This window comes from Sturnus vulgaris, chromosome 24 (assembly GCF_052056855.1).
Source record: "Sturnus vulgaris isolate bStuVul1 chromosome 24, bStuVul1.hap1, whole genome shotgun sequence".
In the NCBI taxonomy this organism is placed as follows: domain Eukaryota; kingdom Metazoa; phylum Chordata; class Aves; order Passeriformes; family Sturnidae; genus Sturnus; species Sturnus vulgaris.
Window position 1 is genome coordinate 6,419,201 of NC_142266.1, and position 23,222 is coordinate 6,442,422.

Consider the following 23,222-nt stretch of genomic DNA (forward strand, 5'->3'; position numbering starts at 1 on the left):
CGCGGCGCGAGCCCGGTCCCGCCCACCCGCTCGCGCCCCTCCCGCCTTCCCTCCTCTCCCCCACCCCCGGCACGGCTGAGGGGGCGCGCGGTGCACGCCGGGACGGCAGCGCGCGCCGCGGCCGGGAGGAGGCGGAGGAGCCAAGATGGACGCCGGGTTCTTCCGCGTAAGTGCCGGCCCGGGGGGCCCTGAGGGCGGGCGGGCGGTGCGGCGGCCACGCCGGGGCACGGGGGGCACCGCCAGGCCCCGCTGCAGGTCCGCGCTGGAGCCGCGCTGCCCCGCGCGGCGCCGCCGTGCCCCCCCGCCCCCGCCCTGCGCAGGCTCCTCGCCGCGGAGAAAATGGCGGCGGGAAGAGGCCGCGGCGGCGCGGCCCGGGCGGCAGCGGGGGGGGATCGAGCGTGTCCGGGCCGGGCTCGGCACGGGGGGGAAGCTCCGCGGTCCCCCCGGGGCTGCGCTCCCCGGCCAGGCCCTGCACGGGGCCCTGAGCCGCCTCGGCCCCGGAGGTCCCGACCCACGCGGGGTCGTGTCACCGCTGCGACCCCCGAGCTGCGGGGGGGGACGAGGGGCTCTGAGGGTCGAGCCTGGCTTTGCGCTGTTCGTGTTCTTTAGTGTCCACGTTCAAAGCGAATAAACAACCCTGCCTTTATTTTTAGTGAGATTTTTTTTTCGAGGTTATTAAGTGTCTTCGTAACAGGAGGAAGTTAGGCTGTATTCATCTGTTGGTATTTTGTTTTCAATCCTTGAGTTTCTTCTCTAGTCTTAAAGCTGCGGTGCATTTCCTACAGAGACCATGAAACCTACCAGGGTCTATTTCTTTTCGGCTTTTTCCTCCATTATTTGAAATACCTTATTTTGGGGGTTTCCGTGATAATTTTGAGAACCAATCTAAATTTCAAGGTTCATTCATTTGTTCAGCCCATATTATTTTCATTTCCTGCAGCTGGGATGCTTTTTAAACACGACAGCACACATAAGCCTTCCCTCAGTTCAGTTCTGTGTTCGTGGACTAACTTGAGAAAAATAATTGCAGATAAAATCCCCACTTATTCTAATGCAGTTGTTAAAAGGTTTACAAATCAGGTAGTTGTGATTGACAGCGGGATTACTGAGGCTGAAAACTCTGGATTAGAAATCTAATATTCTTTTAAACTGGCCTCTGGAAGGTGGCATTTTATAACAACCAAAGCAGCATGGCACTGATGTGAGGCTGTGAACAGTGTTCTGGTTTTATTCTGGCTTCAGGAGGAACCAAATGTGAAATGACAGAAATGCAGGAGAGCAGCAATTTGGACTCCCCATACCAAGCAATCTCTTATTTATAATTCTGTCAGTTCTTCACATTTCTGTGACATTTCAGTTCAGACTATTTTTTTGTCTGTCTTTCAATTTCCGTAGCCCCCTTGCTCTGTCCTGTTTGGTTCCCTTTGCTGTTTGCCACGTGTTACCAACAAGAAACTTCCTTTCCATTTTCCTTCTGGGTTGTGAAATAATTAAAAAAAAAAAAAACCAAAACCAAAAGAACATTCAGTTGTTGAGTGAAACTGGCAAGTGTTGTGGTTTTTTTGTAAGCCACCCAGTGGACAGCAAATACTGTAAAGAGTTTTAATCCCTGGAAGTGCCCGTGCCACAGTCAGACTTTAGGATTCCCATGTTCTGGAATAGCAAATGGGAATGGCAGTGGATTGTTCCCTTTCAATAACTGATGACTTGGCAACATGTTACATTGCTAATTCCAGGTGCTTTCTGACCAAAGTGAACTTAGAATTTGGGGCTTTCTCTTCTTTATTGTTATTTAATTCCTTGACAATTTCTATTTTTACTTGTACTGAGCCGTGTTCTTCCATTGAGAGCTACCTGTATAAAATTCCCTGCTTTCCTTCCATCAGTTACACTGTTTCCAGAATAAACTTCCCAAGCTTTGGGTTTGTCCTCAGTCATGAGCAGCCCATCAGGATCTGGATGCAGCCCTGCATCTCCTTTAATTCCTGCCTGTTCCTGTTTACTTCTCTGCCAGTAAATTTTCCAGAACTGGGCTTCCAGGTCTTTCCCTCCATAATGAATTAACCTACAGCTCCTGTCCGTGGAAATGGAGCCAGTTGGTGAACTTTTAACAGAGCAGGATCAATAAAATGCATTCTTTGTACTCCTCTGCTCCCTGCTTTGCCTCAGGGAAACAGCCCAAAGGTTTCAGAGGTGTCACCATAAGCAAACAGCACGTTTTTATTTTTGGACAGAGGAAAAAAACACTTCATTTCTTTTATAAATGAATTAATAAAGCCTTTTCCTGGCAGTTTGATGCTGCTAATACTTTATTTTTGGGCAGTGCCCGGGGTTTTATGATTGAGGTATCACTGTGGGGCTCAGGAGCTGCTCACCCCAAAATCCTCAGCACTTGGTGAGAGCTAAAATTGCAAAGCACCTGGAAAGGCTTCTTTTGCCTGGAATAAGTGACAAAATCCCAGCCTCACAAATTGGTTTCACTCATGCACTGTGCAGACATGGGGGAAAATAATCCTTGGAGGAGGTTGAAGGCCCCCCAGGCTGAAACTGTTGTTTGCTGTGCTCCAGGGAACCAGTGCAGAGCAGGACAATCGCTTCAGCAACAAGCAGAAGAAGCTGTTGAAGCAGTTGAAGTTTGCAGAATGCTTAGAAAAGAAGGTAAGTGGGATGGGGGAATAGAGAGTAAAACTCACCAGTCAGAGAATTTCAGGGGGAACTGAGGATATTTGGAATATCTGCTTGAGCATCAGATGCAGCAGTGATATCAATGATCTGGTTAATGTATTAAATGTCACCAGCAGGCTTTTGTGTAGCATACAGCTTGACAAGAGGTCAGCTTTCCAGCAAATACTGATTAATTTGGAATTCTGAGCATCCTTAAATCCAGCCCTAAATTGTTGGAGTCTGGTAGACAGGGGAAGTGGTGAGCCTGGATCAAGACTTGCTTTATCATTCAGTTTCAGTTCTTTTCATTTCATTATTTACTTGGCATGACCAATAAATCCTACAGGATACAAGTTTCACTTTGGTTTCCCCCCCCCTTGCTGGAACTTTATTAGAGTTTACTAGAAATTTGCTTTGTTTTGACTTCTGTTACCATCTCTGGTTTCTAATTTTAGCTGCTCAGGAGAGGGAAGTCTATATTAGGAAAGAAATAAAAGTGTATCCAAAGGTGTGCTTTGATCAAACTGTAACCTCTGCTGAACAGCAGCAAAGTGGTTTGAAACAAAACTAGGCTGAGGTAATTATGAAGCAGCACAAAATAGGAGTTGAGGGTTCCCTGAGCTCGTGTATTTAGTGACAATGTTGTGTTTCTCCTGGCTCTTCGATACAGGTGGACATGAGCAAAGTAAATCTGGAAGTAATCAAACCATGGATAACAAAACGAGTAACAGAAATCCTTGGATTTGAAGATGATGTAGTAATTGAATTTATATTCAACCAGTTGGAAGTGAAGGTAACAATTTTGTTGTGGATATTGTTTCTAAATGTGTAACATAATTATTTATGAATTCTATTGAATCTGTGAATTTCTCAAGTACAGTTAGGAGGGGTTTTGTTACTTTGTATATTTTTGAAAGAAATTCACTGTGTAACAGCTGTAAGGCTGGAAGTTTAGTGAAGGTGCATAGTTTGCAAACTGCTCAGGTGAAAAAAATCAAACTTACTGTTTTAATTTTGCTGTTACATGTTAAGTTACTTTGACAGCAATTTTCTAATGATGATGTGATTTATGATTTAAAAGGCCTGAACCAAAATGGAAGTTATTCCTTGCGTCTGAAGTATAGCACCATCACCTTATTAGGTCACAGCAGAGTGAGTGTCCAATGTCGCTCTGACCCAACTCCCTTGATGATGCAGTGTGTGTTTGGAGGTGAGTTGTGTAAAGTGGCCGAACCAAAACATCCAGGAAAGAGCAATTGGGCAAAGCTTTACACTGCTCTTGAAATTACTGTAAAGTAGCTCAGGTTTTGTGTGCAGCATGAGGGGAATTCTGAATTGATCCGATGGTAATTTAATGGAGAGTGCTGGAGTCAGTGTAGACACCTCATCTATAGCTATGTTAATTTTTCCTTTTGCTAATTGCTGTAGGCAGTATTTACAATTAGTATTTGTATTTGCCATAGTTAATCTTCAGTCTGATACACGAGATCTTTTAATGCAGTAAACTTCTTGTGAAGGCTATGAATAATATGAGGTGGTAATAAACTCAGTTTTTCTTAATATCTGCCACTGTGCCACTGCAACCCAAGGGACAGTAAAAAGCTGTACAATACGAATTATTGGCAAACATTCTCATGCTGATGTACTTTACACTTAATCTTTCTTCCTAAGAGTTCAACCTTGTGTTTTGAGAGAACAGTTGACATTTCAACTGATAAAGGTATTGCTGTTTAAAAAAAAAACCTTTAAATTTCACTTTATTTTGAAGATGTTATTATCTATTTCATGAATATTTAGATACTTTTATGTATAGAGAACAAAAAGGGGAAATAATTTTAAATACTAAATTAATTACTAATTAAAGCCAGGGGTCGTAATAGGAAATGTTTTCTTATCATGTGTTAGTGTAATACAATCTGAATACTCACTTTAATTCCCCTTATACTAAGCATGATTAAAGTTTAGAACTTTTTTAAAAGAACAATCTTTTTCTTTTTTTGTGGTTGTGTACTCATTATTGCTTGTTCGTCTTTTGCAATTTAGATAAATGATATAACATTAAACTCAAGGTGGTTGAGTTGCAGTAGGGAGTCGGAAGCAAGCCAAGGGAACATCTTTCTCTACAGGGGACTTGGCGATTCCAAACCCCCCAAGGTTCCAAGAAGAAACTGAAGACACCTGGAATCTGTACTTGCTTTGTGCTGTTGAGCTGTGCTTGTTATATGGACCTTGTTGCTTGACCAACAAACGATATTAGAATTTAAAAGCCCATTTTAACTTTGAAACCTTTTTGACCTCTTAACCCTTTGTGGACATGACATGGTGACATTGAGGACAATCTGTAAGGCACCTACGTAGCTTGTGCTCCCTCAGGCAGGCAGAGCCTTAGTTTGGGAGAAAGTCAGAAAATGCATGCATGACTCTTGGCCTTTCACAGCAGGAGGAGAGGGATTAGCAGGCTGCCATCTCCAGTGCTAGGCACTGACACAGCTTCTGTCCCTTGTGCAGATGTTAAGAGAGAGATTTCCAAGCAAGCAGAATCAAAACCACCAGGAAAATTATGTTTAGAGTGTAATTCTGAAATCTCATAGCAGCATTGTAAATGGTGTGTTAAATTAAAGGCCCCTGATTTCCTGTAGAGCAGCCACACAGTCCAAAAATACTTCCAAAACCCACAAAGGATTAACAGGCCTTTCTGAATATTTATGGTAAGGCACAAAAAGAAAAAAAAATTAATAGTACAGTAAACTTATATTGATGAGAAATGACTAGGGAAAGATTTTTAAAAAGTAGTTTTTGAGTGTATATGTATTTTAGCCCCCATGGTAGTTTTAATTTAAGTTTAATATAGACTGTCTGTTGTTTTTTCAGATAACCTGTTTGTCTTCCTGTCATATCTCTTTGCAGAACCCAGATTCCAAAATGATGCAAATCAACCTGACTGGTTTTTTGAATGGGAAAAATGCTAGGGAGTTCATGGGAGAACTGTGGCCACTGCTATTAAGTGCACAAGAAAACATTGCTGGTATTCCAACTGCATTTCTGGAACTGAAGAAAGAAGAAATAAAACAACGACAGGTAGGATTCTTTTAAATGGATTTGTGGGTGGGTGGGTTGTGAGCTTGGGTCAGAATTGGTGGCTGTTCCAGTGGTGTTTTGGGATCAGCAGAACTCTGCTGTCTGGGCAAAATGTTGCAGTCCCAAAGCAGATATTTGCTGGTGTTGGACATGCATATTTGATAAGGTCTGTGTGCTGCCTCTGAGCTAAGTGCTGATATTTGGTTGCACAGATAGAGCAGGAGAAACTGGCTTCCATGAAGAAACAAGATGAAGACAAAGAGAAGAGAGATAAGGAAGACAAAGACAACAGAGAGAAAAGAGACAGATCCAGGAGTCCAAGAAGGTAATGAAAATGCACAGGCAGCATATCAGGAACACAGGGAGGACACGTGGCAGAGAGGAATTAATTGAGCTGTGGAAATACTCCCCTTAGCTATTGTAGCAGGCTGGCCTGACCTACTGCTGAACAGGAACTGCAAGTAACCCAGAGCAGCTGTGACAGGGGTGCTGTTTTTAGTGCTTTATCTAGTCCAGGCTTTGTTAGGTTTAGTTTCGAAGGGGTTGGGTTTTTTGTTGGACGTCTTAATTTGTCCATCACTTAGCAGCAGAAAGCGCAGTCGTGCGTGTGCTGTGAAGGCTGCAGCCGGTGCTGGGGGTCTCTGGGTGCAGGGGGCTGCGTGCTGCTGCCTGTCCCAGCGCTCTCAGTGTCCCCGTGTGTGTCCCCAGGCGCAAGTCCCGCTCTCCCTCCCCGCGGCGGCGCTCGTCTCCCGTGCGCCGCGAGCGGAAGCGCAGCCACTCCCGCTCCCCCCACCACCGCACCAAGAGCCGCAGTGCCACCCCTGCCCCCGAGAAGAAAGAGGCCACTCCTGAGCCAGAGCCCTCCGTGAAACCAAAGGAGACTGTTGTGCAAGAGGCAACTTCAAACAGGTGAGAATTGTCTCCGAAAAATTGAATTATTATCCTCATGCCTCACTGGAGCTTGGCTTGGGCAATGCCTGCTCCTCCCTGTGCCCCTGCAGCAGCCAAAGCATTTATTTTAGGATCTCCTGTGTAGAATTCCAAGGGCAGCGTGCTTTGCTGCCACTGTGATTTCATTGTCCTGGTCATCACTGACACTTGTGACAATGTCATCTTGACTTCCAGCTGGTTGTCATCATGTAGCCTCTATGTTACTGATTCTCCTTTTTGCATCATTGTACCACATTCAAACTTTTCGCACTTCTGGAGCAATTTGTCAGAGAACAGGCAGGAGAATGTTGTAGGGGAATATCTTGGCAACTTTTAAACGTTACTCAGCAGGCTGTGGTTTGTATGTGCTTACAAATGAAGTCCTTATTTTTAACAGTGATATCCCAAAAGCTCCTAAACCTGAACCTCCTGTACCAGAGACTAAGGAAACTTCACCAGAACGTAATTCAAAGAAGGAAAGGGAGAGGGAGAGGGAGAGGGAGAGGGAAAAGGAGAAGGAGAAGACTCGTCAGAGATCCCCAACTCGGTCCAAGTCCAGGTCAAGGTCCCGATCTCGTTCTCCATCTCATTCTCGACCCAGAAGGCGCCATAGATCTCGGTCAAGGTAGGGCTTCAGGTGCTGCCTGTGAAGGCTGAGAATATTTTCTGCTTAATGTTCTTGGTTAGTGATGTTTTTAGAGGTGTTGAGCTGGGAATGTTGTGGGCCAAATGAGAAGGATGCATTTGGTGCATAAATGTGTTTGGGAGTGTTTTATTTGTACTGATTTATGACAAGATGCTCACGGTGACCAGAGCTGATGGGAGAAGGAATTGGGCTGCTTAATACTGATAATGGGAGTTGGGTAGCCTTTCTTTAGGACATGGGTTTGATACTGGAAAAGCTGGGAAATTAAAAAAGGAGGTAAAGAATGTGTTATTGTACTGCTTAATAGAAACATGTTAAACTTCAAAGCCCTGATCCTGCCTGTACATTTGGCATCCTCACCTGAATACAGCCTTAATACGATGCACTTGCAGGAAAACAACTCTGCACTCAGTGCCCCGAGGATACATTTCCTCAGCTAGGGAAGTTAGGTAGCTGCTTTTCAGTGGGATTTCTGATTGTGCCCGGCCTTCCTCCCCTAGAAGGCGACCCAGCCCGCGGCGCCGGCCGTCCCCGCGCAGGAGGAGCCCGCCCCGGAGAATGCCTCCCCCACCCAGGCACAGGAGGAGCAGATCCCCCGTGAGGCGGTAAGAGCCCTGCTTTTTGAGCCAGCTGGAAGTGCTAAACCTGCAAAGTTGAAGGGAACTGTAGCTGTGTTAGCAAAATTCCCTGGTTCATCTCACCTTAGCGCTGGCAGGTGTGTGATCAGAGCGATGGAAAAACTGCGCTGTCACATTTCCTGAGTGTGTTGTGGGGGAACACAACTGCAGATTGAAATGATTTCTTCTGAGTTAGGACAGTGATGAGAATTCCACCTTTTTGAAAAGTGGCAATTTCAGAGCTTTGTTTCTTTTTTACTTCTTCGTATGGCTCTGGGTAGCTCCCAGCACAGACTGACATGACATCTCTTAAGGCTTAAGTCTTAGTACTTTTCTTTCCTGCCTGGGGAAAAAAAAAAAGAGAACAAGTAATTGAATCTTACTCGTTGGGAATTTTTAATTATAACTTGTATTTCTAGCACGTAAAATTAAATTTGGACTTGAAATATGTTTCTTCTTCATGTTCTCTTACTTAAGATTCTTCAAGATTTGCCCTTTGGTGTTGAAAGTCACATTTTTCACAGCGTAAGAGTTGTCCTAGAGGCAAAGCTCTTAGCTGCCTTGCAGAGTAAATGATGTGCTTTTGGCAGTGTCAAAATAGACATTTTACTTCATGGGGAGAGAACAGATTCTGATCCTCTTTATAGGAAGAGAATCAAAGTGATGCTTCTTGTGTACAGCAGTTGTTTTTGAGGAAGGAACACTTCTCTTCCTTTCTGTGACAAGGTGATGACTATTTCCTGAGTTTGTCAATATGTTCATTTCACACAGTTACTGGGAAAACTGTGAAAAGTATCAAACATGTATGTTGCAAGATGTACAAGAGCTCCCTTTCAGCAAATGTTTATCTCACTCAAGGTAGGGTTTCTTTTTTCCAGGTTCTCAGGAATTCTGCAGCCAAAGGTGGATTCTGCAGGTACACAATTGCAACAGAACTTGCCACAAATTTTGCCGCAGAATTCTGAGGCCCTACCTTTTAAAATTGCAGAGTAAAGATGAAAGACTAAAACATAAGGCTGGATAGATCGATTCTGAATTGTTAAGTTGTTAAGTTGCCTGAAATTTTCACCTCCTGGTGTAAAACGTTTTAGTGTCTTGGCACACTAAACTCTTACCCAGATCTGCTCTGGGGATCATTAAGTCACACGTGCTAACACAGACAATTATCTTAACCACCCAGAAGTTAGAGAGCCCAACCAAAACTAATTGTTTCCAGGGGCAAAGCTTAGCTGTAGCCTGTAGATGGACAGAAAGCCAGTGAAGGTGACACTAACAATTTTTAGCTCACTATTGTAGTTTAAGAATAACTGTGAAAGATTGGTCGTTATCCTCCTCTTCTCCAAACCGAGTGTTGCAGGCTGTCCACCATGTTTGGGAAGTGCTGTTGTCTGTGGCTCAGTGTCTGTGCTTGCAAACAACTGCAGTTCTTTGTTCTTTGTGCTGAGATGTTCCCCTCTGTGGCCGGCCAGGACCTGATGTGGGCTTTTGATTTACAGGAGAAGACGTTCCTCAGCCTCTCTGTCCGGCAGCAGCTCCTCCTCCTCCTCATCGCGCTCCCGCTCTCCACCAAAGAAGCCTCCCAAGAGACCCGTGTCCAGCCCCCCCCGCAAAACTCGCCGCCTGTCCCCCTCTGCCAGCCCCCCCCGGCGCCGCCACCGGCCCTCGCCCCCCGGCAGCCCCCCGGCCAAGCCCCGCCGCTCGCCCAGCCCCCAGCAGTCCAACCGCGCCCGCAAGAGCCGCGGCTCCGTCTCGCCCAGCAGGGCTTCAGGTGAGGGGCAGCACCCCCAGTCAGGCATTGCCTCTGGGCCTTTGTGCCTTCTGTAGGGCTGGAAAAGCGTGGAATTGAAGCTGAGCTGTTTCGTTTTGTCTCGTAGCACCCAAACATAAGAGTACTGAGAAAAGAGAATCTCCTTCGCCAGCACCCAAGCCCAGGAAAGCAGAGTTGTCGGAATCAGGTACGGCTCTGGCTTCTCAGCTCTGCTCCTGGGTGGGGTTTTTAGTCAAAAATACTTGGGCAGTGAAGTGCTGAGCCCTCCTGGAAGGCTGGTGTTGAAAGCAAGAGTGTTCAGAACTCTGCTGGTGAGGTGATCACTCCTACTGCCTCATTCTATCCAAGATTGCCCAGAATAAAATACACTTTCAGCACAGGTGTATTCCAGCCTTAGGTTATCCTAAGATTTGAGTGGGGAAAAAGCCCACACTTGGTGGTCTGCTGCCCATAACTTTGCTTCTGCCTGCATAAGGCAAATCTGTATCCTTGGTTGAAGTGCCCTGTCCTTGTGTGTCTTTTCAGAAGAAGACAAAGGAGGCAAAATGGCTGCAGCAGATTCTGTCCAACAGAGGCGCCAGTACAGGAGGCAAAATCAACAGTCTTCATCTGGTATGGAGCAGAAAAATTCCCTAAAACTGGGTTGCAGTTTACTTCTACAGGAAGTAGTTAAGCTCAAATACAGATTAAAACTATTTGCTCTCTGCTCTGCAGTGCTATTGTAAACTTAATTACAGATTTGCCACTCATAATGAGGTCACATTAATTATTGCTCAGGAAGAATGAAACTATGACTTTTAAAGGTTATTACATCTTTTGTTAATGGGTTTGCAGCTTTAAAAGTTGCACTTCTAGACTCTTAACATCACACACAAAGATTGTGTGCTGTGGATTACCTCATCTGTCCTTACTTTGGACTCTTTTATGCTTGACATCAGTAAATTCACCTGGCTATTTTTGTCCACATAGTTTCAAAAAGCAACTACAGTTCACTTTTAAAATTATTTGTTTAGCCAGATATCATGGGGAGAGTTAGGTCATTGCAAGCATTTTTCCCTGTTTCCATTAGATTTATTTATCACTTTAGTTCAACCAACACCTTTAGTTGATCTGCTTTTAAATTTCGGCTTCTCGTTTTGCGGGAGGGGAGCTCGCTTTGAACTGCAGCATTACCCTGTCAGTGAGCAGTGCCACAAGGATCATTTCCCAGAGAGTGATTCTTCTACGTTTGCAGATTCTGGTTCTTCATCTTCCTCAGAAGAGGAGAGGCCCAAGAGGTCGAACGTGAAGAACGGGGAGGTGGGCAGGCGCCGCCGGCACTCGCACTCGCGCAGCCCCTCGCCCTCGCCCCGCCGGCGCCAGAAGGATTCCTCCCCTCGGTAACTGCCTGAGCTTAACTCATCCCTTCCTCTTATTCACTCTTTATCTCTCACCAATTACACATCGAGTCATGCCCACTCTGCCCAGTCTTTTTCAAGATTTCCTTCCCATTACACTCATTCGGTAAAAATCGCTCTGACGGTTTTTTTGATGGTGTTCATTTTTGCCTCAGATCCGTGGCAGATAGATTTGTTGTTTTGTTTTGTTTTCCCTCCACTGCTCTCAGGATGCAGATGGAAAAGAGGTGGCAATCCCCAGTGATGAAAAGGTTAGTTAGAAGTTCATATCTTAAACAGGCTGTTGTTTATTTTGGCATGGATAAGCATTTGCCACCCTTTGTCCTTTAGACTTGCACATTCACGGTGAGGGAAATCCAGGCTGATGTGTTCCTTCGGACCCATTTCACTGGCAAAAAGAGAAGGGACAGCACCTGCTCTGTGTCCCTCACTGTTCACCCCTTGTTAATTCACATCAGCCTGTGACATCAATAACTTTGATTTTTTACATCTCTCTGATGCCAGAAAACAGCTGAACACTTGTGTTCCTCAGGGGTTCCTCACTCCACACACCCAGCTTTGGGTGAGCAGTGTTGGATTCCTGCTGCCACTGACTCAAACCCCCTCCTGCACACTTGCAACAAGCAATTAAGATCTTGATCTTCTGGGTCCGAGATGATTGGAGTTTTCAAAATTCTCATCCCTCGGTTCATGAGATATTTGGGACTACTGGAAGTAGACAATCAGTAAAACAGCAGTGACTTCTTTATTTGTGACACTTTTTGCTCTGTGTTGATCTAGGAATACAGAAAGGTGAAGGAAGCCTGATGGGTTTATTAACTGGATTTAATGACCCTTGAGCAGGCTGTAATTAAGCCCAAGCTAGCAGATACTCAGAGCACACATCATGATGTAGGAGATAAGGATGACTCCCTCACCAATTCAGACCTTCCTAATTATGGATCCTGTCAAACATTTCTATGGAAAACAGGTTGGGATTCAAAGGCTTTGATCTTGTTTTGCAACAGACTGAATTCACGTACTGCCTGTTGCATAAATACATGTTTAATTAGGACTCTTAGTACATTTGAAGGCTGGGGGTTTTTTGGATCATAAAAGAACATTGTATTTTGGAGCAAACTCTTATCTATAAAAGTGTGTCTCATTGCCTTGGAGAACAATACCCAGCACATTTGAAATCAAATCTCACTTCGTGTAAATGAGCTGCTTTGCTTTTTAATTGCTCTCATTTTTCCCTTATCCAGTCATTTTATCTTAATTGCTTTTTTTAAAAAAAAGGAATATTTCACTTTACCAATATTCCTCTCCTTTAAAATTCTATGCAAGTATATGTTGGATTAAAATTCCCCCTTCCAGAAGTCTTTTGTAAACCCTGCAAAGGAGAACATGGCTTATTTGGTGAACAGTTTTAATCAAGAACTGCAGTTTAGCAACCACTCTGGGTTTTTTTCACTGCATTTCAAGAAATAAATAATATTGGATTTCAAATGGGGCACAGTTTCACACTGTGAAGAAAATTGACTCCACCCAAAGCAAAATCAGCACATGATCCATCATTTATTGCAACCACTTGGTGTTTATCTGGCTACGAGCTGGTGATGGATCAGGGATCAGATTGTGCAGATGTGGAATTGTGTCCTGGCTGATGTGGTGGGCTCAGGGTCACAGTGAGACACCTGAGGGGGGCTCAGGGTCACAGTGAGACACCTGAGGGGGGCTCAGGGTCACAATCAAGCCCTCACCATTTCACGCTCTTCAGGAAGATTTAAGTGCATTTTTTTCCGTTAATGCTCCTGGTAGACTTCCACTTAAAGGTGCATGAAGGAGCAGATTTTGCGTGGTGGAAGCAGAGCACAGAGCAGCTGCTGGCTCAGCCAGCAGTGTCCTGATCAATCCCTGTTTTCTGCAGCAGGAGGAGGAGGAGCCCCTCGCCGCCCCCCGCCCGCCGGCGCCGCTCCCCGTCCCCGGCACCGCCGCCCCGGCGCCGCCGCTCCCCGTCCCCGCCTCGCCGAAGGTACCACCCGGGCAGCACTGCCTGCTCTGGCCCTGGGGGCTTCTCTGGGCATGGGAGAAGGGCCCTGCTCCCAGTGCCTTCACTGGGAAACTGAGGGGGTTGTGTTGTGTTGGGGAGGTTGGGTGTGGTGGGTGCACGGTCTGGATGTCATTGGGTTGCTTCTGCAAATTCGGAATCATGGAACCATGGGTTGGGTTGGGTTGGGTTGTGATGGATCTTAAAGATCATCCAGTGCTACCCCTTGCACCTTCTACTAGCCCAGATTGCTCCAAGCCTTGTCCAACTTCCACTTGTTCCAACTTGGCCACTTCCAGGGATGGGACAACCACAACCTTTCTGGATAACAGCTTTTAAAGAGTTTTATTTTAAACTCTTAAAACTTGTAAAGAATTCTAGTTTAACCTTTGAGGAGTTCAAAGAGCTCTAGAGTCCTTTTCCCCCTCTCAGGGTGCACTGCAGGGCTCTGCTGACTGATTGCCACGCCTGAACATTTGTTCTCTTTGCAGGTCTCCATCTCCACCCCCGCGCAGACGTTCTCCCTCTCCACGGAGATACTCCCCCCCAATCCAGAGGCGATATTCCCCATCTCCCCCTCCCAAGAGGAGAACAGCTTCTCCTCCTCCCCCTCCCAAAAGAAGAGCCTCCCCTTCCCCCCAGTCCAAGCGCAGAGTCTCCCACTCCCCACCACCAAAACAGAGGAGCTCCCCATCTGCAAAGCGGCGCTCCCCTTCCGTATCTTCCAAGCACAGGAAGGGGTCTCCTCCCAGCAGATCCAACAGGGAAACGCGTTCTCCACCACAAAACAAAAGGCATTCACCTTCACCACGGCCTCGAGCTTCCCACCCCTCCTCCAGCCCTCCGGCGCCGCGCCGGGGGTCGGCGTCGCCGCAGAGGAGACAGTCACCCTCCCCCAGCAGCCGGCCCATCAGGAGGGTGTCCAGGACGCCAGAACCCAAGAAAAAGTAAAAAAACCCCACTTTGTCTGCTTTGGGTTTGATGAGGGGTTGTTGTTTAGTTATAATGCAGTGAAAGTGGTTAAGGAATCATAGAATATCCCAGAATGGTTTGGGTGGGAAGGGGCCTTAAATCCCATCCATTGCCATGGCAGGGACACCTCCCACTGTCCCAGGCTGCTCCAGGTCCCATCCAGCCTGGCCTTGGGCACTGCCATGGATCCAGGGGCAGCCACAGCTGCTCTGGGCACCCTGTGCCAGGCCTGCCCACCCTCACAGGAAAGAAGTTTTTCCCAAAATCCTTCTGGCAGTGTGAAGCCATCCCCCTTGTGCTGCCTGCATAAAAAGCCCCCCTCTGTCTTTGTAAGACCCTGGAATGCTGCCACGAGGTCTCCCCAGATCCTTCCCTTTTATTGCTGGCTGTAAAGAAAACCTAATTTTGTCTTTAAACCTGACTGTGGAAGGGGTCCAACACTTCTCATTAGCACAGAAATGATTCCATAAGATGCCATTCATGATAAACTGTTAAAATTATAAATATTTTCGTCTTTAGTGAGATGCTGCTTTTCCGAGCAGACGGTGAAAAGTGTAGTGATGGTTTATGAATTTTTTCCGAAGGAAAATGTGGCTGAATGGAATGAAACATGAATGAAATATCATTGCTGTTCTCTTGACTTTTAATGTGATAATAACTTAGCTAATCCAGAAAGGCAGCAATCAATTCTGAGCAGCAGCAGGGATGGTTGACAGATTTCAGGCTGCATTATCCCTCTGCATTAGGGATCAGCAAAGCAATTAATCTATTTATTTTTTTAAATCAATTTAAATCTAAGTGCAGCTTGACCAGGTTAAAGCACAGGTGTTATCTGGCTCTTGCCTTGTTTTGTGGCTCACCTCTGACTGTGACTCTTGTGCTCCCCAGGGCTTCCACCCCCAGCCCCCGGCGCGTGTCCTCGTCCCGATCTGCGTCAGGGTCACCCGAGACAGCTCCCAAAAAGCACCAAGGACCTGCATCTCCTGCCCGCTCTCGCTCTCCTTCTGCAAACTGGTCACCTGCAAAAAAGGCCAAGAGCCCAACTCAGAGCCCATCACCTGCCAGGGTATTTGTTCATAAAGCAGCTCTGCTTTGGCTTCTAGGGTGGATTCTTGCTGGGAAGGCTGAGCTGCTGTGCAGCCCCAGGGTTATTCACAGAGGGGAAAACTGCTTGGGGTCATTCTTCCCAGATAAAAACAATCTATAACGTGAATTTTTTCAAGTTTAACATCTCCAAGTGTAAAGAAAATGGTGTTCTATAGAAAATCAGACTTGTGGGGAAAAGTCTGTCCCATTTCATGGGTGTACATGAGTTTCATGCTCTGCAGAGTGAGGGAGGTTTATTTATGCTCAGCATGCTACGTGCAAACTCAGAGTATTCCCAGTGGGAAGAGAACAGAATAAATTGTTGAGGATCTTCACCTCTCCTTCTGAGGTGTTTCCCAGGGGCAGTTCCATTCTTTGCCAGAGAAGTTTGAAGCCTTAGAGATGAGTTGTAACATCTCTGGAATTATTTATTACAGAATTCAGATCAAGAAGGTGGTGGCAAGAAGAAGAAGAAAAAGAAGGATAAGAAGCATAAAAAGGATAAAAAGCACAAGAAACACAAAAAGCATAAGAAGGAGAAGGCAGCAGCAGCTGCAGCAGCTGCTGCTGTAGCTGCAGCAGACACCACCTCAGCACAGGGAGAGCAGGAAACAGAGACAGAACCCAAAAAGGTGAGAATTTGGGGCTTTGTAAAGGCTCGGTGTGAGCAAACAGGGTGGGTGTGTGCCCTGCCCTGCCCTGCCCTGCTGGTGCTCTGACAGCCCTAATTCCAAACTGGCACTGGGGGTCTGTGATTCCCTGTGGGGATTGCAGGACTGGGAGGGCTCAGCCTGGCTGGGCCTGGGGTGTTTGAAGCAACTCTTTGTGTTTGTTTGAAGGAGACAGAAAGTGAACCCGAGGACAACCTGGATGACCTAGAAAAGCACCTGAGGGAGAAGGCCCTGAGGTCCATGAGGAAGGCGCAGGTGTCCCCCCCCTCCTAGGACAACCCTTTGATATAATGTACATTTTATTTGGTTTGTACTCAGAATTCAATTTCAAATTGCTAAATGTGTTTGAGCTTTAGAATATAACATTTGTTGTAATAATTGCTAGGTTGAGGTTCACCATGTACAAAGGGCATGGATTTACATTACAAAAGGTGTCCACAGTGTACTAGTGACATTCTTTCATTGACAGTCAGCATAATTTCATTTAGAGTGAGACTTTTTAGAAGCAGTAGGAATTTGTTTTGGAGGTTTGAAACATGACCGTCAGTTCCCTTGTTTCTTTGAAATCCAACAGAGCCTTGAGCAGAATTTGTGAGGGTCTCATTTGACTTCTTTTGTATCACTTACATGATGCTACTAACCTTTGTGGTTTGTAGGCTTGCCCAGGAGTAAAACCACTGCAGAATTCAAGGAAATACATCTCTATTTTAATGCTTTCTACTGTTGCCTGTATAGTCTCCATTAAAGCCAATCAAGAATAGCAATTTAGAGTGGTACATAAATGAAAGCATGTTGTTTACCAGGACACTGTGGGTTTATATTGATGTAACATGTTGATTTGGAACACTGGAATTTCATTTGTATTTTTATGTTCTTTTTTTAAAGGGCAGTTTCCATGATCAGCAGTCCCAGAAAAAAAATATAATTCCTTCAGTTCCATAAATTTTGTTTGTGAGCTGTCGTTGCCCCATTCATAAATCTTGTCTCGTTATGGTTCTTCAGAATGGTCTGAGCAACTTTCAGAGCTGTGTTCTTTGAAAGTTTAGAGGAACCTAAACTTTGGATATTGTCATGTTTTCACTGTTCTTTGTTTTTGTTTTTTTAACTAAAGCTATATAAAGCTTGTGGATTAAACAAAATAAATTTCTAAATTTAAACAGATGTTGGCTGTTTTTATCTGGACATTTACATTTGCTAATCAGCTTTGTTTTGTGCAGGGTTAATGACTGCTCAGAGATGAGAAAGAATTTGATCCACTGTGCTGGCTCTGGAAAAATTGGGGCTTTTAAGTGTCCTTGGGGAGCAGGAAAAGCTCTTTGATTTTTAGTGATGCTCCTGTGGAGTTGTTGCCAGCAGGAGTCACACAGCCTTACCTGGGCAGTGCTCTGAGAGGATGGAGAAGCTCAGGCTCAATATTTGCTGTGAAAATTGCTGGTCAGAGTAAGCCAAGTGTTTGAAGGCCCTGCAAGAAATGACCAGCAGGTTTGATTAACTTGGAGAAGGAGCTGTAGTGGTGTGGGAGGAATCCTGGGGGCTCCCTGCCTTCCCATAATCATGGAATCACAGAGTGGCTTGGGTTGGAAGGGACCTTACAAACCATCCAGTCCCAACCCCCTTTTAATCACGCTGGAAACTTGCTGGGTTGCTTTGTAAGAACTCGAGCTGTGATTCTGAAATCAGCTCAGTTCTGAAGCCTGAGGTTCCTCTGGAAGGTGCTTTTGAATTCTTGTGCTGTGATGTCCACAGTGAAATGTGCAGATTGGTGACTCTTTCCTTGCCCTTGTGCAGGGTTTAACCTGGGGCAGGGCTGCTCCAGGTCCTGGCTGGGAGGGGAGGTTTCAGAGCAGCTCCTGCATTTCCCTCTGTGCTGAATCTTTTGTTTCTTCACATGAATATCATTGTGTGCTCAAGTGCTTGTAAACCTCCTCCATCAGCTGTTATTAAAATATGTGTGATAAATTCCAAGGAGCTTCTGGACAGAGGCATTTCTCAAAGTGCATCGGGTGAATTTGATGCTTGTGGAGCCACAGACCTGAATTTGGGACGTGCTGATCCTCATTCACTTGGATTTTCCCTGGATGTCCCTGTGCCTGCAGGAGTGCAGCTCCCCAGGGTTTAATGCCTCCTCCTTTATCATCCCAATCTTGCTTCTACCCGGGTTTGGTGACCTCTGAGTGCCTTTTAATTTTAGCACTAATAGAAGTTCTTTAAATACATTCAGGACCTGAGTCACTGCTTATCTTCCCTCACACCTATTTCCATCTCCTGTCTCCAGGACTGATAAAGGACCTCTGCTGGGTTTGGATGGGCCAGGCCTTCCCTCCACCTTTCCATCTCCCTTGGAGTTTCTATTGTTTTTTCATCTATTCATAAAGAATGGTGTAGGCTTAAAAAGAGCAATTAAATGCAGTGTTTAAAAGGAATATAACTTCTAAATTGTGTTTAGCTTAGTATTTTAATTCCTTCCCACTTATCCATTCAAGTACTAACATTTCATTTAAATACCAATTGGGATAAGGAGCCCTGTCCTCTCCTGAGCTGTCCCTGGTTTTGAGCACAGAATCTGCTGGGCTGGGTTCCATCTGTGTCTCTGCTGTTCATGACACCACTGAGTTCACTCCTGATCCTCTGACTGAGCTCCCCTCACCCAAACCCTAACTGGTCTGATCCCTTCTCCATCCCAGCTTCTTGGTTAACCTCTTCTCTCTGTTTTTAAATCCTTATATTTGTAGTTCAGAAATGACCCTGCAGGTGCCTGGTGTGATGAGGCAGGAGGTGCCTGGATCTCACTTCTTGTTATCCTGGATGTGCTCATGCAGAATTTTGGCTTCTTAACCCAGGCCACCCTCATGAAGTGACAGACATAGGGTCTAGGTAAGGGATGTGCTGCAATAATTGTATCCAACTCCACAAAAATTGAATTGGGGGCTGTGTAATTGCAATGGAACTGAGTCCTCAGGAGTGAGTGTGAGGCTGAGGTGAGTCACAGGTCAGTCTCTGTAGCTGCTTCTGAAGAAAGATGTTTGTTGTGTCAACAGGTGAGACAATGGCAGGTGTGTGTGTGCAACAGTTCCAAGTTTATAGAAACTCAGGGCTGGATTGTTAAATTTTTCCACTTGTGTGACTTTGGCAATTTGCCTGGGAGTGCTGCGTGGAGCTTCCTGAGCTGAGGGATTTACTCTGAATTGCCCCAGGACACAGAACTGTGCTGCTGCTGCTCCCTGGGAGCCCAGGGATAAATCCCAGCACCAGGGCAGAGTTCTGTGCTGGGAGCCATCCCAAAACCTCCCTCGCCTGACACAAATCCATGTCCTGAGCAGTGAGGGCTGCAGGGAGGGACCTGAGTTTGGAGGAGCAGTTCTGCACTCTGGCTTCATTCCTGCAGCACCAAACTCCAAATCTCTGTGTGTTGGTGTAAAAGCAGCTCTGGGAGGGGCAGCTCAGCAGGGCACAGAGTTCCATTCCAGCTGTTGTGTGTCATAGGTTGTGATTTGGTACAGGATCATCTCATAAACCCTTGGTCTGTCTGTTTGAAGTCCACTGTGTGTCACCAGTGTCTCAAAGCACTGACAATTCAATGGAATTGTGTTTCTCTTAAATCAGGTCTTACTCATTCCAATAAATTACTATTGGAAGTAATTATATCTCTTCCAGGATTATAAAAAGATGATTGAATCTCAGCCCAATGGGATAGGGAGTTGTGTATTCCCAGACTAATCGACAGTTTGACTTTTGAACTTTATGCAACAATCGTCAATGAGTTCAGAGAGGCTGGAAGTGCTGGAGTCGCCTCAGCTGGGTGTGAAACAAGAGCTGGGGATGGTTCCCCCCTGGCTGGAGGCAGAGGATGTCCTGTACCAGCCACTCTTACCTGAGCTCCCTCTGCCTCGGGGATCAGATAGTCCCTGCTGAAAGTCCAGCAGGAGCTGGGCTCCTTCCTGCATGTGGCACTCGAGGGGTGGCACAGCTCAGCTGTTCTGCAGCCCTGGGTTTGTTCTGAGCCAGGTTCTGGGGGAAAGAAATGCTTGGCCTTGTTATCACTTGTTCAGTTTAGTTCTGACTTGAGCCAGAGCGTTTCCTTCTGCTGTGAGCAGAGCTCAGGGAATATCCAACATGGTTAAAGATCTTCTGGTTCACTTGTGATGGTTTGTATCTGCTGCCTCGGTGGCTGGAGGCAGGCAGGGAGACACGTGGTGAATTTTTCGTATCTCCCATCCTGAGTGTAGATTAAGCCTTGGGAAGAGTGGGGAGAACAACCAATCTACAGAGGGAGATGATGTTCAGAGGGGTCCCCAGTTCTCACTGCAGGTTTGTACCTGAACGTCCCCCAGTGGCTTTGGCTCTATCTCACCAGGCTGGGGATGGACTGGAAGCTGTTCCTGAAGGGAGGAGGATCACAGTTCGTCATGGAGCTGGAGGGTTTGGGTTTTTCTTCCCTTTTCCCCCAGTCTTTTATTTAAAATCAAGAGCCACAATGTCCCTGCTTTGGGGTTTGCTGGTGTGTAGGGGCTGTTCCCGAGCAGTGAACAGGAGCTGTGTGGCTCCAGCCCATCTCACAGGGAGAGAAAACGCCGCGAAATTCTTTCTTAGCTGGGAGTGTCGGATTCTGTAATGGGAGCCGGCAGCTCCCGGGGCAGGTGAGTCAGGTGTGAGCCCCAGCCCGGCACTGGAGCAGAGGTGACTCACGGTGACGCAGCCGCGGGGCCACCCGTGCTCATTTGTACCTTGTTTTGGGGTGGTGCCGAGCTTGTTTGGGCGTTTGGATAATCCTAAAAACCAGGAGGGAACGTGCCGGCTCCCAAACCAGGGCTGGGGTCAGTGCAGAGGGCTGGGGTCAGTGCCAGGAGCACAGCTCCCCACGGTCGGGATTTGCTGTAGACTGAGCCTTCAGTGCAAGTGTTCTAATCACCAAGTCATTAATTTTCTATAGCGTTCGTGTTGTGGCAGATTCTGTAAGAATCGTGGTTTTTTCTCATTCATTCCATCAGGAATTGTGTGGTGAGCACCTCCCGGGGCCAGGGATGGGGTCAGGAATCCTTCTGAACTCCCACAGGTGCTTCCCCAGGCCGAGGAGCTGAGTGCAGGAGGGATGTGGGGTCCGGAGGGTCCTTCCTCCCGCACAAAGGCAGGATGGGGCCGCCCCGGGCAGTCCCGACTCAATGCGGGCTCTGTGCCTCGGGCAGGGACCAGCCCGGGGCAGCCGGGGCTGCTCCGGCACCGAGCCTTTAAATCCCGGCAGAAATGGAGGAGATGTCCGGCACATCCTGCAGGTATCAGGCTGCTTTTGGCGAGGGGCTGGTCCTTGTGGGGATGCTCCGAATCCCTGGGAAGTTCAGGATCTTTTTGTTTCACTTCAAAGAAAACACGGAAAACAGCTGTCCTGGGAAAGCAGCGCTGGGGGAAAGGGAATTGTAGGGAATTGTTCGGTTCCCCCACACAGGCTTTGTGTTCAGTCCAGGGCCAGGCTCGTGTAAATTGTTGTGGCTATGAAATAAACGGAATTTAATTCTGCAGCCGATGTCAGCTGGGGAATGGCCCCTGGAGAGGAGGGTCAGGGTGAGGGGCTGGACTCTGCAGAGCACGAGCTGTCCTTATCTGCTCAGCCAGAGCTTCCTGTGGGCTCTGTCCCCACCCCTGCCCCGTGTCCTGCTCCGGGCTGGCCCCGACTGCACAAAGCTCGGCCCTGACCCTCTGTGGGGGCACAGCCTGGGAAGCTCTCAGGAGGTTTTTCACCTGGGGGGGTGGGGGCTTTTTGTAATTCTTCATTCAGTCGAGCTTCAGATGAAACTAAAGCTGGTGGAAGGGTTTGAAATGTGAAATGTGGATCCCTTTTAAGAATAACCCCCCCAGGCTTCCCCGCTCCAGGAGGGAGGAAGCTCCCATTAAAAATTGATAGTCTCCCTGTCAGCTGGATTTTAATTCAGCAAGTGGATTTGACTACTGATGTGAAAAAAATTACTTTTGTCACCGTGCTGATATTTTTTTAATGAGACAGAAATGGTTTGGCACCTTTCCAGCTTATTAAAACCTTTGTGAGTCCACAGGCACCGGCACAAGGGGATGAGAAGGGAAAATTACATTAAGTGCATGATTGGCAAAACAAAATTGAGCTCTTTTTTATTTATTTATTTTTTATCTATTACAAGCCTGTGAATGAATCTTCTATTATTTATGGGGGAGGATAAAGGGAGCCATCCCCGTGGCTGCAGGCAGACTCTGTTTTCATTCCAACTCTTCTTTCCAGACAGGGAAAGGGGACACCTGCTGTTATCCAGGACAGAGATAAGTGAAGGGAGCTGTGTGAAATGGGAGAAATCTGCATGTTCTGTAGGGGAACTGGGGATGATTGATCTCCACGGGTGATGGGCTTGTGTCAGTGCTCTGTGGGTTCCCAGCTCGCCACAGGGAGAATTTCCCCACTGGATAAAAAAATCCTTCCCCTGTCCAAGGGGATCAGACTTTTCAGCCTCTTCATCCCACGAGTTGAGTCTCCCCAGGGTCTCCATCCTGCACTGGCCCAGCCACAGGAGCTGCTGCAGCCCCGAGGTTTTGCTGCTCAGAGCCCATCCCAAGCCCTGGCCCCTCTCCAGCTCTGCTTCCTTCCCCCTGCTCTCATCCCAGACCCTTCCCCTCCTGCCCAGCACCACGGACACGCTGCGGTCCCTGTCCCTGCAGCTCCTGTCCCTCAGTCCCTGCAGCTCCTGTCCCTCGGTCCCTGCGGTCCCTGTCCCTGCAGCTCCTGTCCCTCGGTCCCTGCGGTCCCTGTCCCTCAGTCCCTGCAGCTCCTGTCCCTCAGTCCCTGCAGCTCCTGTCCCTCGGTCCCTGCTCCTCGCCCTTCTCGGGGAGGTTTTGGCAGGGAGGGGCCGAGCTGGGAATGCCACACACTGTGGGAATCCTCATGGGATCCCCTCAGCGTTCCCAGTGATGTAATGGATATATTCCTGTTGATAAAGGACTCGTGTGATGAGCATTTGAGACTCTTCCTGCAGCCCAGAGGTCGCTTTGCTGCAGAGGGGCCGGGAGGAAGGGGGTTGTGGGACAATGGTTTCCCCCTGCTGCCAGCAGAGGATTTGGGTTTATCCTCCCCAACTGCACATCCCACTATTAATGAGCAGCCAGGGCACCGTTTGAATTTTAATGACATCACAGATGCAGCGCTACTAATTGCTCATTTGCTTATCTAGAATGAGTTTTAAATCTGTGAAAGAAACCTGAATCACGGAAACCTCTTGTGCAGCTGATGAGGGCAGGGTTAGAAAAGCAGCTGCCTGTGGTTTAACCCCTTCAGTGGCAATTCCTCCCCTTCCCCATCCCATTGCCCACCTTGCTGGACAGATCATGGCTGGGATAAAATTAAAGGATTT

The 23,222-nt window shown here is 47.1% G+C and overlaps 1 protein-coding gene across 4 annotated transcripts; it reads left to right on the forward strand.

The window, feature by feature from the left end:
* Positions 1-63: 63 nt before the first annotated feature.
* On the forward strand, positions 64-17,019 carry SRRM1 (serine and arginine repetitive matrix 1). 4 transcript variants are annotated; one of them, XM_088178214.1, is made up of 18 exons: positions 64-166; positions 2,569-2,658; positions 3,335-3,457; positions 5,572-5,742; positions 5,955-6,067; positions 6,451-6,651; positions 7,070-7,297; positions 7,819-7,923; positions 9,432-9,703; positions 9,810-9,890; positions 10,229-10,315; positions 10,938-11,082; positions 11,310-11,351; positions 13,010-13,114; positions 13,621-14,076; positions 14,990-15,167; positions 15,625-15,819; positions 16,027-17,019. In XM_088178214.1, exons 1-18 carry the CDS (start codon positions 146-148, stop codon positions 16,129-16,131), a joined length of 2,718 nt encoding a protein of 905 aa, XP_088034340.1. In that variant the 5' UTR covers positions 64-145; the 3' UTR covers positions 16,132-17,019. The 4 variants fall into 4 exon arrangements, with proteins under 4 accessions (XP_088034340.1, XP_088034341.1, XP_088034342.1 ...); XM_088178215.1 differs by having other exon boundaries at positions 13,013-13,114; XM_088178216.1 differs by lacking the exon at positions 11,310-11,351.
* Positions 17,020-23,222: the final 6,203 nt, after the last annotated feature.